The 12,543-nt window shown below is 52.0% G+C and overlaps 1 protein-coding gene across 1 annotated transcript; it reads right to left on the bottom strand.

Annotated features, from left to right (window-relative positions):
- Positions 1-2,480: 2,480 nt before the first annotated feature.
- Positions 2,481-3,581, bottom strand: LOC142574686 (uncharacterized). Its single transcript, XM_075683719.1, has one exon. The coding sequence runs from the start codon at positions 3,579-3,581 to the stop codon at positions 2,481-2,483; it is 1,101 nt and encodes a 366-aa protein (XP_075539834.1).
- Between the last annotated feature and the right edge of the window lie 8,962 nt (positions 3,582-12,543).

Genomic DNA, 12,543 nt, shown 5'->3' with positions numbered 1-12,543 from the left:
GACAGGTTTGCCCGCTTGCGGACTCGCCTCTCTCTGCGCTCGTTTCGCCCCCGACGCTTGCTGGCGCAAAGGCACCGGCAGCGGTTGTAACACCTGGAGGAATGCTCTTGGTGCACAGTGGGGCACGGGATAGCGCGTCAGCTACCACGTTGGTGCTCCCCTTTCGATACTGCACTGAAAAGTCATAATGCTGTATCAGGAGAGCCCAGCGCGCCAGCCGGCCCGCAGGCTCACGGAGCCGCATCAGCCAACTGAGCGCACTGTGATCCGTTTGCACTACGAATTTCGTCCCATCAAGGTACACATCGAACTTACGTAGTGCAAACACGATAGCGAGGCACTCCTTCTCGGTCACGGAATAATTCCTCTCTGCCAGAATCAAGGAGCGGCTGGCAAAGGCCAACGGCTGCAACACACCATCGTATTCCTGTAGGAGGACTGCTCCTAAACCCAGATCGCTCGCGTCGGTCTGGACAACGAACGGTCTGGTCAGGTCGGGGAGTCTGAGCTGCGCTGTCTCCGCAATGGCGCTAGACAGTTGGCGAAAGGCCTGCTGCTGCTCAGGTCCCCACTGCCACGCGGCCGACTTACCCAAGAGCTTGCTCAAGGGTGCCTGCACTCGGGCACAGGACGGAATGAATGACCGGTAAAAGTTGGCCATTCCCAAAAAGCGGCGAAGGCCACGTACGTCCTTGGGCGCGGGGAAATCGAGGATTGCCTGAAGTTTCTCCCGGTCCGGCTCAATGGAGCCTCCGCCCAGCGTAAACCCCAGTAACTGAACTCGGGTTTGCGCTAGTTGGGCTTTCGCAGGATTCAAAGTCATCCCGGCGGCCCGCACCCTCTCGAGCACATCGGCAACATGGGCCAAGTGTTCATCGAAGGTTCGTGAATAAATCACGATGTCGTCGAGGTAGCACATGCAGTATGACCACTTTGCTTCCCCGAGGACGCGGTCCATGAGTCTCTGAAAGGTCGCAGGACCGTTGCATAGACCAAAGGGCATACGAGTAAACTCAAATAACCCTCTGTGGGACGTGAACGCGGTCTTGCACCGGTCACGTTGATCCATCCGGACCTGTAGGTAACCTTTGGAGGCATCCAGCGTAGTAAAGTACCTCGCACTGCCCAAGGTTCCTACGATGGAGTTGATCGTGGGGAGCGGATAGGCATCCTTGCGAGTCACTCCGTTCAGACGGCGGTAGTCTACGCACAGGCGATGACTGCCATCTTTCTTAGGCACCAACACAATTGGAGACGCCCAGGCGCTGTACGAGCGGCGGATAATGTCGGCCGATAGCATCTCGTCCAGCAAACCATCGATCACCTGCCTTTTGGCTAGGCTGACGGGCCGGGGGTTACACTTCAAAGGAAGCGCGTCTCCAGTTTCGATCGCGTGGCTCGCCAAATCGGTACAGCCAGGTTGATCGGTGAAGAGCTCTTCGTGCTGGCATAACAGTGCCGACAAGCGAGCCTTCTGTGTATCATCCAAATGAACCGCACAGGCGGCCAGAGGATGTGGTGCCTCTTCGTGCCGTGTCGCTCGATCCCTATGGGGACTTTGAGTCGACAAGCGCATAGCGCAGGGGCCTGCCCCCGCATTCTGCGCGCGACGCGGTTCGTGCCGTGCCTCTCGTTCCCAAAGGGGAGTCTCAGCAGGCGAGCGCACAGCTCGAGGGCTTGCCCCCGAGCTCGGCGCGCGGCACGTTTCCGACGCCCCATCTGCACAGGCCAGATCGGACGCCGGCGGGCTGATGAACGGCTTTAGCAACGTGAACGGTCCGTCGCGATAGCCGCCATTCGCAATGTCCACAACGATTCCTGTTTTAAGGAGAAAGTCCCTTCCGAGGATCACAGGAACACTGAGCCCGGGGAGATGAACGAAACGCGTGCGTCTCATTCGCTCTCCCCACCTGACAGTCAGCCTTGCGGCGCCCGCCGAATGGGCCACGCCTTTCGCAAGATTGAATGTCGTTCGGCAATCCCGCAAGTGCACTGAGTGCTTCTGCAAGTGGGATAACACCTTTTCGCCGAACAACGAAGCGCTTGCGCCCGTGTCCAGCAGCGCAGGAAATTCGCGGCCGACAATGGTCACCGGAATAAAGGGCGCGTGCGCCCCAGCAACACAACCTGCTCGGTACGCCGAGGGGACAAGCAAGGTTTCGGTCACCCGTGCCTTCACGAGCGACCCGCGCTCCCGTTTCCCGACCTCGCAGGAGGCCTGGGCGCGGTGCAGTCCCTTGCTATATGCCCTCGCTGTTGGCAGCGAAAACAGCGCACTCCGCCGCGGTACCTTTCCCGAGGCGGAGCGGCCTCAGCTCCCTGCCGGGGTCGACTCGCTGCTTGACCAAAGGGCCTGTTATCACGAGCGTCCGCCTCTGCGATGCGTTGGGTCGAAGTGCGTCCCTGCGCATGCATTTCGGGCAGCGGTGCAGCACAGGCTGCCCGCCTCCCGTACGTGTAGGGATCTAGAGCGCGCGCGCTCAGCTCCCAATCACACCCGCTTGTAGCCGCAAAGGCAGCTTGGGTTGTTGCCGTTGGGGGAGGGGCACAGGCCCTCCCCACGCGCAGCGTGGCTCAAGGGCCTCGCTGGCGGGCGGCGGTGGGCGATAGGCTCGCGCGGCGAGAATGTCGCCTTGAATGCGCTTTGCCTCGGCGGCCAATTCTTCCAAATCTCGGAAGCGGCCGCCGCGCAGGTACGCCGAAAAGGTCGGATGTGCCTGCCTGATCACCCGCTCGACGCGTTCCTCGTTCGAAGCTTTGGGCTCGGCGATTAAGAAAAGGTCTTGCATCGCGCGTACGTACTCCTGAAGCGACTCGTCAGGAGCTTGTGTACGTAGCTCAAGCTCTCGCCGCATCCTACTCTGGTAGTCAGCGGGTAGGAATTCGCGCAGGAATGCCACGCGGAACTCCTCGAGGGTTGTTGCACGGTATCCGGAAAGCCGGTACCACCTAGCCGCCGTGTCAGTAAGCGCTACCGGAACGACGCGTTCCAGCACCTCCTGATCCTCCAAACGATTTGCCATCTGGTAGCGTACCAGGGAGTCACAATAATCCCTGGCACTGAGCAGGTCACCGTATCCGCTGTAAGTCGGGACTGCCAACCGTACAGCGGGGTGCGCGCATTTCGGTACAGCCGAAAGCGCCTTAACTGCCCCCGAGAGTGACTGAATCATTTCGGCGGCGTTTTGCAACAGCGTCTGTGCGCCTGCTCCAAAGGGAACCGTTGGCGCGTTAGCGGCGTGGTCGAGCAAGGGTGAACAGTCCTCCAGCTCGATCAGCGGCGCGGTTTCCACAGGGATACCGGCCGCGGCGCCGCCAGCCCCAGAGCAAAACGGGCTCCTAGCGGGGTGCGCGTGCTGTCGTTCACAGCCGCCACTTGAGGCAGCTATACGTGAATTGCTTAGGCCGCTTGCAGCCAGCGTCGACAAAACAGGTCCGCGCTCGAAAGTTGCGCCACTGGGCACAGCCGAATGTACTACAAAGGGAGACGGGTGAGCGAAATTCGTGGCTGCAGCATTGTAATCCCCACAGGGGGCCGTGGCAGGCCACTGGTTTTGGCTGCTCATTTGAGTAGCAGCCATCGGGCAAACGTCGGAGAGGGCTAAGGCCCCGTTTCCGTGCTGCGCTCCGTAAACTCCACAGGGAGCCGATCGAGAGCGCTGCGACATCGCACTGCCTTGCATTCCGAAGGGAATCGTGGCAGACGAATGTGCTGGTGTGCACTGTTCGGGGAGGGCTCTGGCCCCGTTCCCAAACAACGCTACTGCTCCAATGGGAGCTGGTACGTAGCGCCTCGTGTTGTCGTCCCCACAGGGGGCTGCGACAGGTGAGGATGCATAAGTTCGCTGCTCAAGGGGAGCACTGGCCACGTTATCGAGCAACGCGGCGTCTGCTCGCGGTAACAAAGGGCAAAAGTCACCTAACAAATGACAAAGGTCACTCGGCCTAGCAGACATAACGCGGCAAGTATAATATGCAAAGGCGTACTAACTCGGCTAAGCACAGACAAAGGCTTAATGAGCCTTTGAATCCGCGTTGGGCGCCAGTGTGGGGTCTAGTGGTCTCACAGGAGTACCGACCACCGCGGGTTCGAGCTTAGCGAGCCACAGGGCCGCGTCAGCCGTCAGCCTCTAGCGCCGCTGCGCGCGAGCTCAGGCCACAAGGGGCTACCGAGCGACGCACGCAAAAACACAGTATTGCCCTAAGATGAAGGAAACCGTTTATTGTCTCCAACGGCACCCAACACTGCACAAACGCCCGGTCCCGGGACGGCGGGGAACCAAAGGGGTCCCGCACCAAGGGCGAAAAATACAGCTAGGGGCGCCTGTAGCACGTCGCTGCGAGAGCACAGGCTCAAGCTGGGACGCGCCGCTAGGAAAAGTCCCGGCGGCTATGCTACTTGCTCTCGCGATAACCAATGGGCCAACTCGCGAGAGCTCGGGCAATCTCCTTCGGCTTGGGCCTCCGATGAGTGCGGCTCGGCGTGGTACGACCCCGCGCGAGCACTAGGCACCCGTTCTTCGGCTTAGCGTCGGGATAGGAAACAACACGAGGTACGCGCTCCCCGCACGGGCAAAGGCGCCGTGCGTGAGCTCAGTCCCAGTCACAAAGGTGTCGGCGGACGAGAGGAAGCATGTACGTACCGGGTGCCGTCCCAAGGAGAAGAGAGCCGGTTCCGTCACGGCAGTAGCCACCAGGGGCCACTGCGTGACGTCACTAGCTCCGCCCTCACTGCGAACAATGGCGAGTGGAACGCCACCGCTAAAACTGGTTCGGAGCAAGGGCGAGGTGGCTTGGATTGCAGACATGGGTGAAATGCGCCCGCGCAATGGCGCGTCGAATTCCCCAAATCCCCACAAAGTAAGGGGGAAAATTTAGAATGAGCTCATGTAGACCGTTCACCAGTACATAACTAATATACAGGTTAGGAGTGCAGGCGATTAAATTAAAACTGCAAGGATGGGCAGAGAGTAATGGCATATTGAAATAATTTCAGAATGGCTTTAGAATTCCGATGCTTCTGAATTATAACCTATTTGTCCTTACTTAGTGCGTTCAAATATGTAGAGTAGAAAGGAGACTACTATATGTGGCTTTTTTCACATTAGCGGAGCGTATGACAACAAAGACCGCAACATATTGGGGGATTTCCTGAAAGGGGCTGGCTTAGGCAGTGACTGTATACAACTATTGAGGGAGATTTACCTAGAAAATACAGTTTGTGTTGAATGGGAAGGGATGAGGAGCAAGGAGAAAGTTGTTATAAACAAGGGACTATGGACTGAGACAGGGGTGCCCTCTATCCGTGCTGCTGTTTATAGTGTACATGGTAAAGTTGAAAACGCCGCTGGAGGGAAGCAATATCGGGGTTAATCTCTCATACAAGCCGGCGGGTACAATAGTAAAACAGCAGCTTTCCGGTTTGTATTTTGCGCACGACATTGTGCTGCTTGCTAACGAGCAAAGTGGTATACAGCGCCTCGATGATATCTGTGGAGAGGATGGTGAGAATAAAGATTAAAATTTAGCGCTAAATAATCAGATGTTATGGTATTCAGTGAAAACAGTGAACATACAGCCTCAATACAGGAGCAGGAAAAACCTCGGCTAAATGAATACAAATACCCTGGTGTATGGAAAAACGAAGGGAATAGATATATGGGAACACAGTAACAGCAGCAGCAACGGGAAAAAGAAATGCGGCCATAATGAAACACAGAGTGCTACGGGGATACAAAATATGTATGAAGTGCTCCCAGATATGCGAACCAGTGTAATAGTTCCAGCACTTACATTTCGAAATGCGGTTGTTTGCTTGAAGACAGGGGTACAATCAGGACTCGATGGCAACCAAAGGGCTGTTGGGCGCCTCGCATTGGGCACTCACGGGAAGACTACAAATGAACTCGTGCAGGGTGATATGGGATGCACAAGTTGTGAAGTGAGGGTAGCTCAGAATAGAACGTATATTGAAGAAGGATGCCAGATTATGAAAGAAAGTAAATGGGCTGCGAGAGTGTTCAGGTGTTTGTGCAGGAAACACATTGATTCACAGTGGAAAAAAAAAAAACTAGGAACTTTACCAGCAAGTATGCGACCTGCATGTTGAGCAACATAACAACAAAGAACGTCAAGCGGAAAGTAAGAGTTTCTGAGATAATCTGATGGGGTGGCGGCAATGGAAAAGAAACCTGCCATGAGTAACTACTTGAGAGGAAAAATACGAAATCAGGAAAGAAACAATTTACGATAACTGAAAGGGAAGCTCATTACTTTTCAAAGCGAGATCACGATGCCTTAGAACACGCACGCATAAGGCGAGATATAAGAAGGAAGAAGAAGCTTGTGCTTGTGCGGCAAAGCTGGGAAAACGATGGAGCATATTTTATTAATCGGTCGGTTTAGACTACTCTGGCCTCCTTGAAGCCCTTGGGTTCAGCGATAGCAGGGGCAAAGTAAACATCTCTGCAATAGCGATTAGTAAGAGGTCATTGGAAGTTTGGTGGCAGAAAAATAGGAAGATGACAAAGAACGGAGGCGTAGAAAAACAATGTTCCTAATAGCGGCTCAGAAAGTTTGATGCTGTGAATTCCTTGGGTTTCGTAAAGATAGGTAGGATATTTGGCAAAATAATAACAAGAGCTTGGTGGCGCAACCTACCGCCCCGTTTCAAAGGGGACGCTCATAAGACCCATCCATCCATCTCATTCGGCCCTGAATTGTTTCCATTAGGCAGAGATTTTTATCTTGACAGGCTTAGACTGAAAAAGCTATCAGAAGTGTGATACAAAAAAAAAAGAAAAAAGTAAATTTTACAATTTTAGCCAAGTTACATATATGGTGTCAAATGACGCCACCAGGGCTCAAGGGATGCGAGTCATCGCGTGAAGTATCATTTGAAAAAGGTACAGCTTTCTTATGTCTTATGCTGTAGGGAGTGAAAAAGTTGTATTTTATTTCGTTCAAACGTTATTCTGGCTCATGTAATGTTCAAACAAGCAGATATAACTGTACCAAATAAAAACATGCTTATCACAGGCACTTATATGGCCTATTCTAGGTCGCAGTTCACACTGAGTCCTTGTATTCTTTGGTCAAACTCCTCAAAGCGATGCCAGGTTCTTTTTCATCTAGCGAACAGGTTAGGCATACGAGTTAAATTATACTTCTTAGCTTTTATTCATGAATAATCTAAATGCGCCTGTATGTCCTGTGGTGTTCTATAAAATTTTCAGCTAAATACCAGTCCCGCACGAGTAGATATGGTGAAAAACAGCGAGAATGCCCGCTATGCTTCTAGAAAGCATTTCCAGAAACATATGAAAGATAACGAACTGGCTGGTTCCAATATAAATTTTACATTTTGCAGCCATTGTACATTTTACAGCCCTGGTGGCGTCAAATTCGCATGATGCAAAATGAGCTATTATGTGAGGTGCGAAAATCGCTTTGCTATATTTTCTTGTTGAACTGCTATTCAATATATTTTTGTTACACAATAAAATTATGGAGCCAAATGCCCAAGTTATTCGGCGCTGACGAAGTCTTAATGTGAAGAGTGTAACTGCTACTATTGATTTTCTTGGTTTCATATTTTCTCAAAACAATGGTTGTCCTGCACCATTCAATCTGAGTTTCTGCAATTACCTCAAGACTATGCTGACTTCACATCGAAAGCTCAGCTTCTTGTATTTTCTTTATCCCACGAATTGTGTGGGACGTTTTCTGTAACGTCGTAAGTTGACACCACCAGGACCAGAACGGCTAGATGTATAACATTTTAAGCAACAGCCCAACAAATGACACCACGGACAAGAATTACGGAAGCAAGGGGACAGCGCTAGTCGCTCCATTGGTTCTTTTCCGTGTCATATCTTGCGCTGTTGCTTAAGACTAGGTTACACCAGCTTGCCCAAATGTCAGTTGTGTTAAACGAGATCTAGTATATTCACTCAGACGCAAATACCATGACGCGTAATGTGGTAGATGCAATGTGGTCATCTCGTACACGTGTGGTGGATCGAACAAGTTGTCTTTTCTTCGACTTTAATTTGAATTTATCGTCTATTAGTTCTACGTATCAAATAAATATAACAGTTAATTTCTCTCACGACTTTTCTCGCTTCACCATCCGCTGTCTTCACGTATTGGTAACGCGCCAAAGACGACCGCTGCAGGAACTTCGCCACCCGTTGGGCGAAGGACTACGACGGCGGCAAACGGTCTACCACGCTTCTCGTCTGGTCTCAAGCCAGCGTTGGCGACCGAACCTTGCCGAGTCAGGAGACGGTGTCCCAAAACACCGAAGCGCCTGCGGCGCAACAGCCGGCGCACCGCCACGTGTCCGGCGACAGTGGGCCCGGGACTCGGCACAACGGCCCGGCGGTGGCCGCCGACCACTCCTCGGAAACGACCACCCAGCTGTCCTCGCTGACCGAGCTGCGAGGCCTGTGCAGCGCTCCCGACGAGTCTTTCGTGCGGCCCGTGCTGAGCCACGAAGAGGTGCACCTCAAGTACCCGCATCTGCGGGGCGTCACGGCGTCGCCACCGCAGCCACCGCCGCCGTCGGCGGCCCAGGACGCCGGCGAAACGCAGCCGTCATCGCTCTCCGAGCAGCCGGGTGGCGCCGAGAGCCTTCACGCCAGCTCCTTCACGATCGAGACAAGCGTGAGTAAATTGCGCACACCTGTATGCAAGCCCGTCAGCACGCCTGGGCGCTTCTGTCCAGTGTTACGCCACCGCGATCGGCAAAGAAAGGCGTCAATTCGCACGGCAACTAGGAGAAGCAGGGACAAAACTGGTTCATCATCGAGTGTTCTCGTGTCTCCGTGTCTCCTTATCTTGATCTCGCAAGTAGCTTCCAACGCGCCGAAGTGTAGCGTACAGTTGGAGCTTGCGTTTGGTTAGAGTGATTAAAGACAGCCGAAGGCATTCCATGACTACGAGCATGACGCGGCATCTGGTACTGCCATGACATGACTCTGCAGGCGCGGAAGGTTCGTGAAGATCTGTACGTAAAAATTTAGTTGTGATGTTTAACGTCCCGAATCTTCACACTAAATTATGAGGGACGCCGTAGCGGAGGGCTCCGCAACGCTCCACCGCATGGTATGGGCATGCACTAGCACACCAGAGCTCGCACCCATAACACACCACACCACGCGGCAATGGGAGGAAGTGCTGTACAGTTGTGACTCGAGGGATCATCTCGAACTGGTCAACCAAGGGATAAGGGCACATGTAGCCGCTGGATGCCTGGGCTGAGTGGACCACCCACAGTAGAGTGGAGGTGCTACTTACGTTCGCTTATCTCATATGCTGATCTGTATGAAGCCTATTCTTTCCTTCTCTCTCTCTCTCTCTCTCTCTCTCCCTCCTGACAAATTTCGACAACATGGGGTTCCTTAACACGCATTCACGCAATGAACGGTATGCTTTTTGGAATAACGCGCGTTGCTTACCTAGTTGGTACATGACATATAAAAAAAAACATAGCGCTTATAAAATTGGACAAAACTAGAACACGCAAGGTGGAGCAATGCTATTCTTGTGGCTTCTTCTTTTTGTGTCCCTTTTGTCTTGTTGTTTAGCCCAGTTTTTAGCACTGTTTGTTTTTCAGGTCAATTTTCGCATTCCGCTCCCGTCAGTATCCGGCCGCCGTGGCCACAATCGAACCTTCGACCTCGTGCTGCGCAATCAAAGGCTGCTGAGCCAACGCGACAAATGGATAAGCGGCGCAGATATATTGTCACGTGGTAGTGAAGGTCAAGAACACAGTATCAAAACTGTGAGTGGCGACACTACCTCTTTATTGGGATAAGTGGTGACCTCAAAGCAGGCTACACTCACAGCGCAACGACAGCGGCGAACACACTCGGCGATCGTCGAAAATCTGATCTGTGGGTCAAGCGCGTCGGCTTTTAAACATGAGCCATCGAGGCCATCGATTCATCGAGGCCATCGAGTCATCGATTGCATACGCATTGCGTATGTAATCACATTACACGAGGTTCGGTAACAACGATAACACGGATAGAACAACTGATAACATTCCAGAAGTTCTAATCATGCCGGTGCCTCTTGCGCTAAGTGATGACTTCAAGTTGTTAGTGGTAGAAATGCAGTCCTTGAGAAAAGGATAAATAAGTACACATGTGAGTATGTATCTATGGTTAATACAAGTATAACCATTGATTCACTGACGGACACTGAGCGATTTATTAGGAAGTATTAATAAATTTTAATGGAAGCTGCAAAGCTTAGCCCAGTAATAAAATCTGTATTCATGCTATACACATGCAAAAGATGAAGAACGCAAAAAGATGTAATTAAATTATCGACGATGGTTGTCATTGTATGTAAATAGCAGAACGCTTCTAGAAGGCTATTCCCTTTATTAAAGGAATGTTGCGTTTGAAGGTTATGCTTGTTGACACATAGAATACATCTGGGTTTGTACAATAGGTGGCTTTCCATATATGTATAAGCCATTCATCATACGCATGTTGTGTCCAGTGGAGCAAGCGCTGGTATGGGCAGTGACTGCCGTCCTCCCCTCCCGCAGCTTACACAGGTGAAGAGGAAGGCCGGTAAAGAGAAGGACTGTCCTGCCCGCGCTCTCCATCGCAACACGGAAATCTTCAGACGCCCCAAATCTGTGGCCCGGCAGCCGCGTGTCGTTCAAACAGCTATAAAGCGGGGGCTACATGGGGCGTTTTTCTCCTGCGATTATCCCGCGCCAAAAAAAATAAATAAATAAATAAAAACCAGGCTACATGAGGCGTACGAGCGGCGAACGCCGCCACAGTGTGGCCAGACAAGTCAAAAATGGTTTGGCCACCACTAAATGAACGAACAATGCTTATATGTTGTTAGCTTGTGTTATAATTAATAAATTATGCAATAAATACCCCACTAATATGTCTGTAGTTTGTCTTTAAACTCCACGCGTGATGCTTTCGCCGACGTAGCCATGGTGCTGACCAGCGCACGCGCGCGAAGTGTTCAAGGGACGGCAAGGAACGGTGAGACGGCTGGCCGCACCCGCCGAAAACAGACGGAAGTGACTCCGACAGGCACTTCCGGTAGCGTCAGACGCGTGGGCGCCGCGTCAAAATCTAGCCGGTCCTGATCGGCGGCGGCGGGCGTTATTCTCTACGCCGGGCGTCAAATCGGCGCCGTGAGGCGAAAATCGCCTCAAAAACGCTCCATGTATTCCGGGCTTAATAGTTGGCTTTCGGCGGCGAACGCGCCACTCAAATCGGTCGCGCAGGAGCATGCGCGTTTTGAATGTGAGCCTTTCTTTTTGGCGGTGCGAGTCCGATGAGAAGCCAAGAAAATGAACGGAAAGGCCACAGAAACATATTCGCTTTAAAAATATATGCACGGATTCATGCACTCTATAAATCGGTTTAAGCGAAGCTTTCAATAGGAGTTCGCAAATAACTCTGTTTTTGTTTAGAGAGTATATTTAAGTATACAGCGCAGGACAGTGTTAGACACGTTCTTGCCAGGAACCGCACCGCCCAACAAATAGCTTGTGGCGCTCGAACATTCGACTTCACACCAACTTTCGTCCCTGTTTTATGCGTAATTACGCTATATTCCAGGTAGCGTAGTCTGGTAGCGCTATATAATTCAGTGCCTTATACTGCGTCGCTCTACAGCTTTCACTACGTTCACGAGAACGAGCTTCTCTCTTAGAGCTTAGTGAAGCGGTGCTCAGTGCACTGCACTACCCTATCTCTGGTTTGACTCTGATGGCCGCCTCCTGACGAATGCCGCAGTCCGGACCTAAGAGCGAGCTGCGGTCGGCGCTGTCCACTTCACCGAGGAGGCGCCAGCGCCATCGGGGTGGAGAGGCGGTCGCCAGACACGTGGCCTTCCCGGCTGAGCCTACCACGTCTTCTGCACCGGCGGTGCTCCCCGAAATTGAATACGAGCTTGTCGGGCCAACCAAGGTGGGTCAGATGCAGGCACAAAGTAGAGATCTAATCACGCCTTTAATCACAAACGCTAGTCGGCTCCGATCTATTTAATTCTTGGCTCGGCGAAGGGAGGGCAATGCAATTCGCTCAGAAGAATATCACTGATCTTCGATGATGCATCTCATCAATTCCTAAGCTTTAATTTTTGTGATAGGGTGCTGCCATAGTTTGCTCATACGCACTGCAGTGTTTCTGAATCAACCGTTTATAGTACTCGAAGGAGCACCCGCAGACGCAGATTACTTATAACCTTATTTGTAAAAGATAGCCTGCAGCTCGTTTGGCGAAAGGGGGCGTGAGGGTAAGGGAAAAGGTTGCTTGAAATTGAGATTGCAAATCTCTCGTGCTAACTGTAATGAAAGCCATGGAATGGGATCTCGGCGTAATAAATGATTTACAAATAACCATAAATAGATAGAGACCATAAATAGTTTAATAGCTTTTCATGAGCCTTCGAGCTCGCGACTTTTGGTGGCAGTAGAACTCACGACCCTCGGTGTTATTTACGGCTAAGTTAATTAGAACACACTTAGTTATAGCACATTCCTTAGGGCAC

Source organism: Dermacentor variabilis, chromosome 3, assembly GCF_050947875.1.
Source record: "Dermacentor variabilis isolate Ectoservices chromosome 3, ASM5094787v1, whole genome shotgun sequence".
Lineage (NCBI taxonomy): Eukaryota > Metazoa > Arthropoda > Arachnida > Ixodida > Ixodidae > Dermacentor > Dermacentor variabilis.
This window is presented reverse-complemented; position numbering and strand designations above follow the sequence as displayed.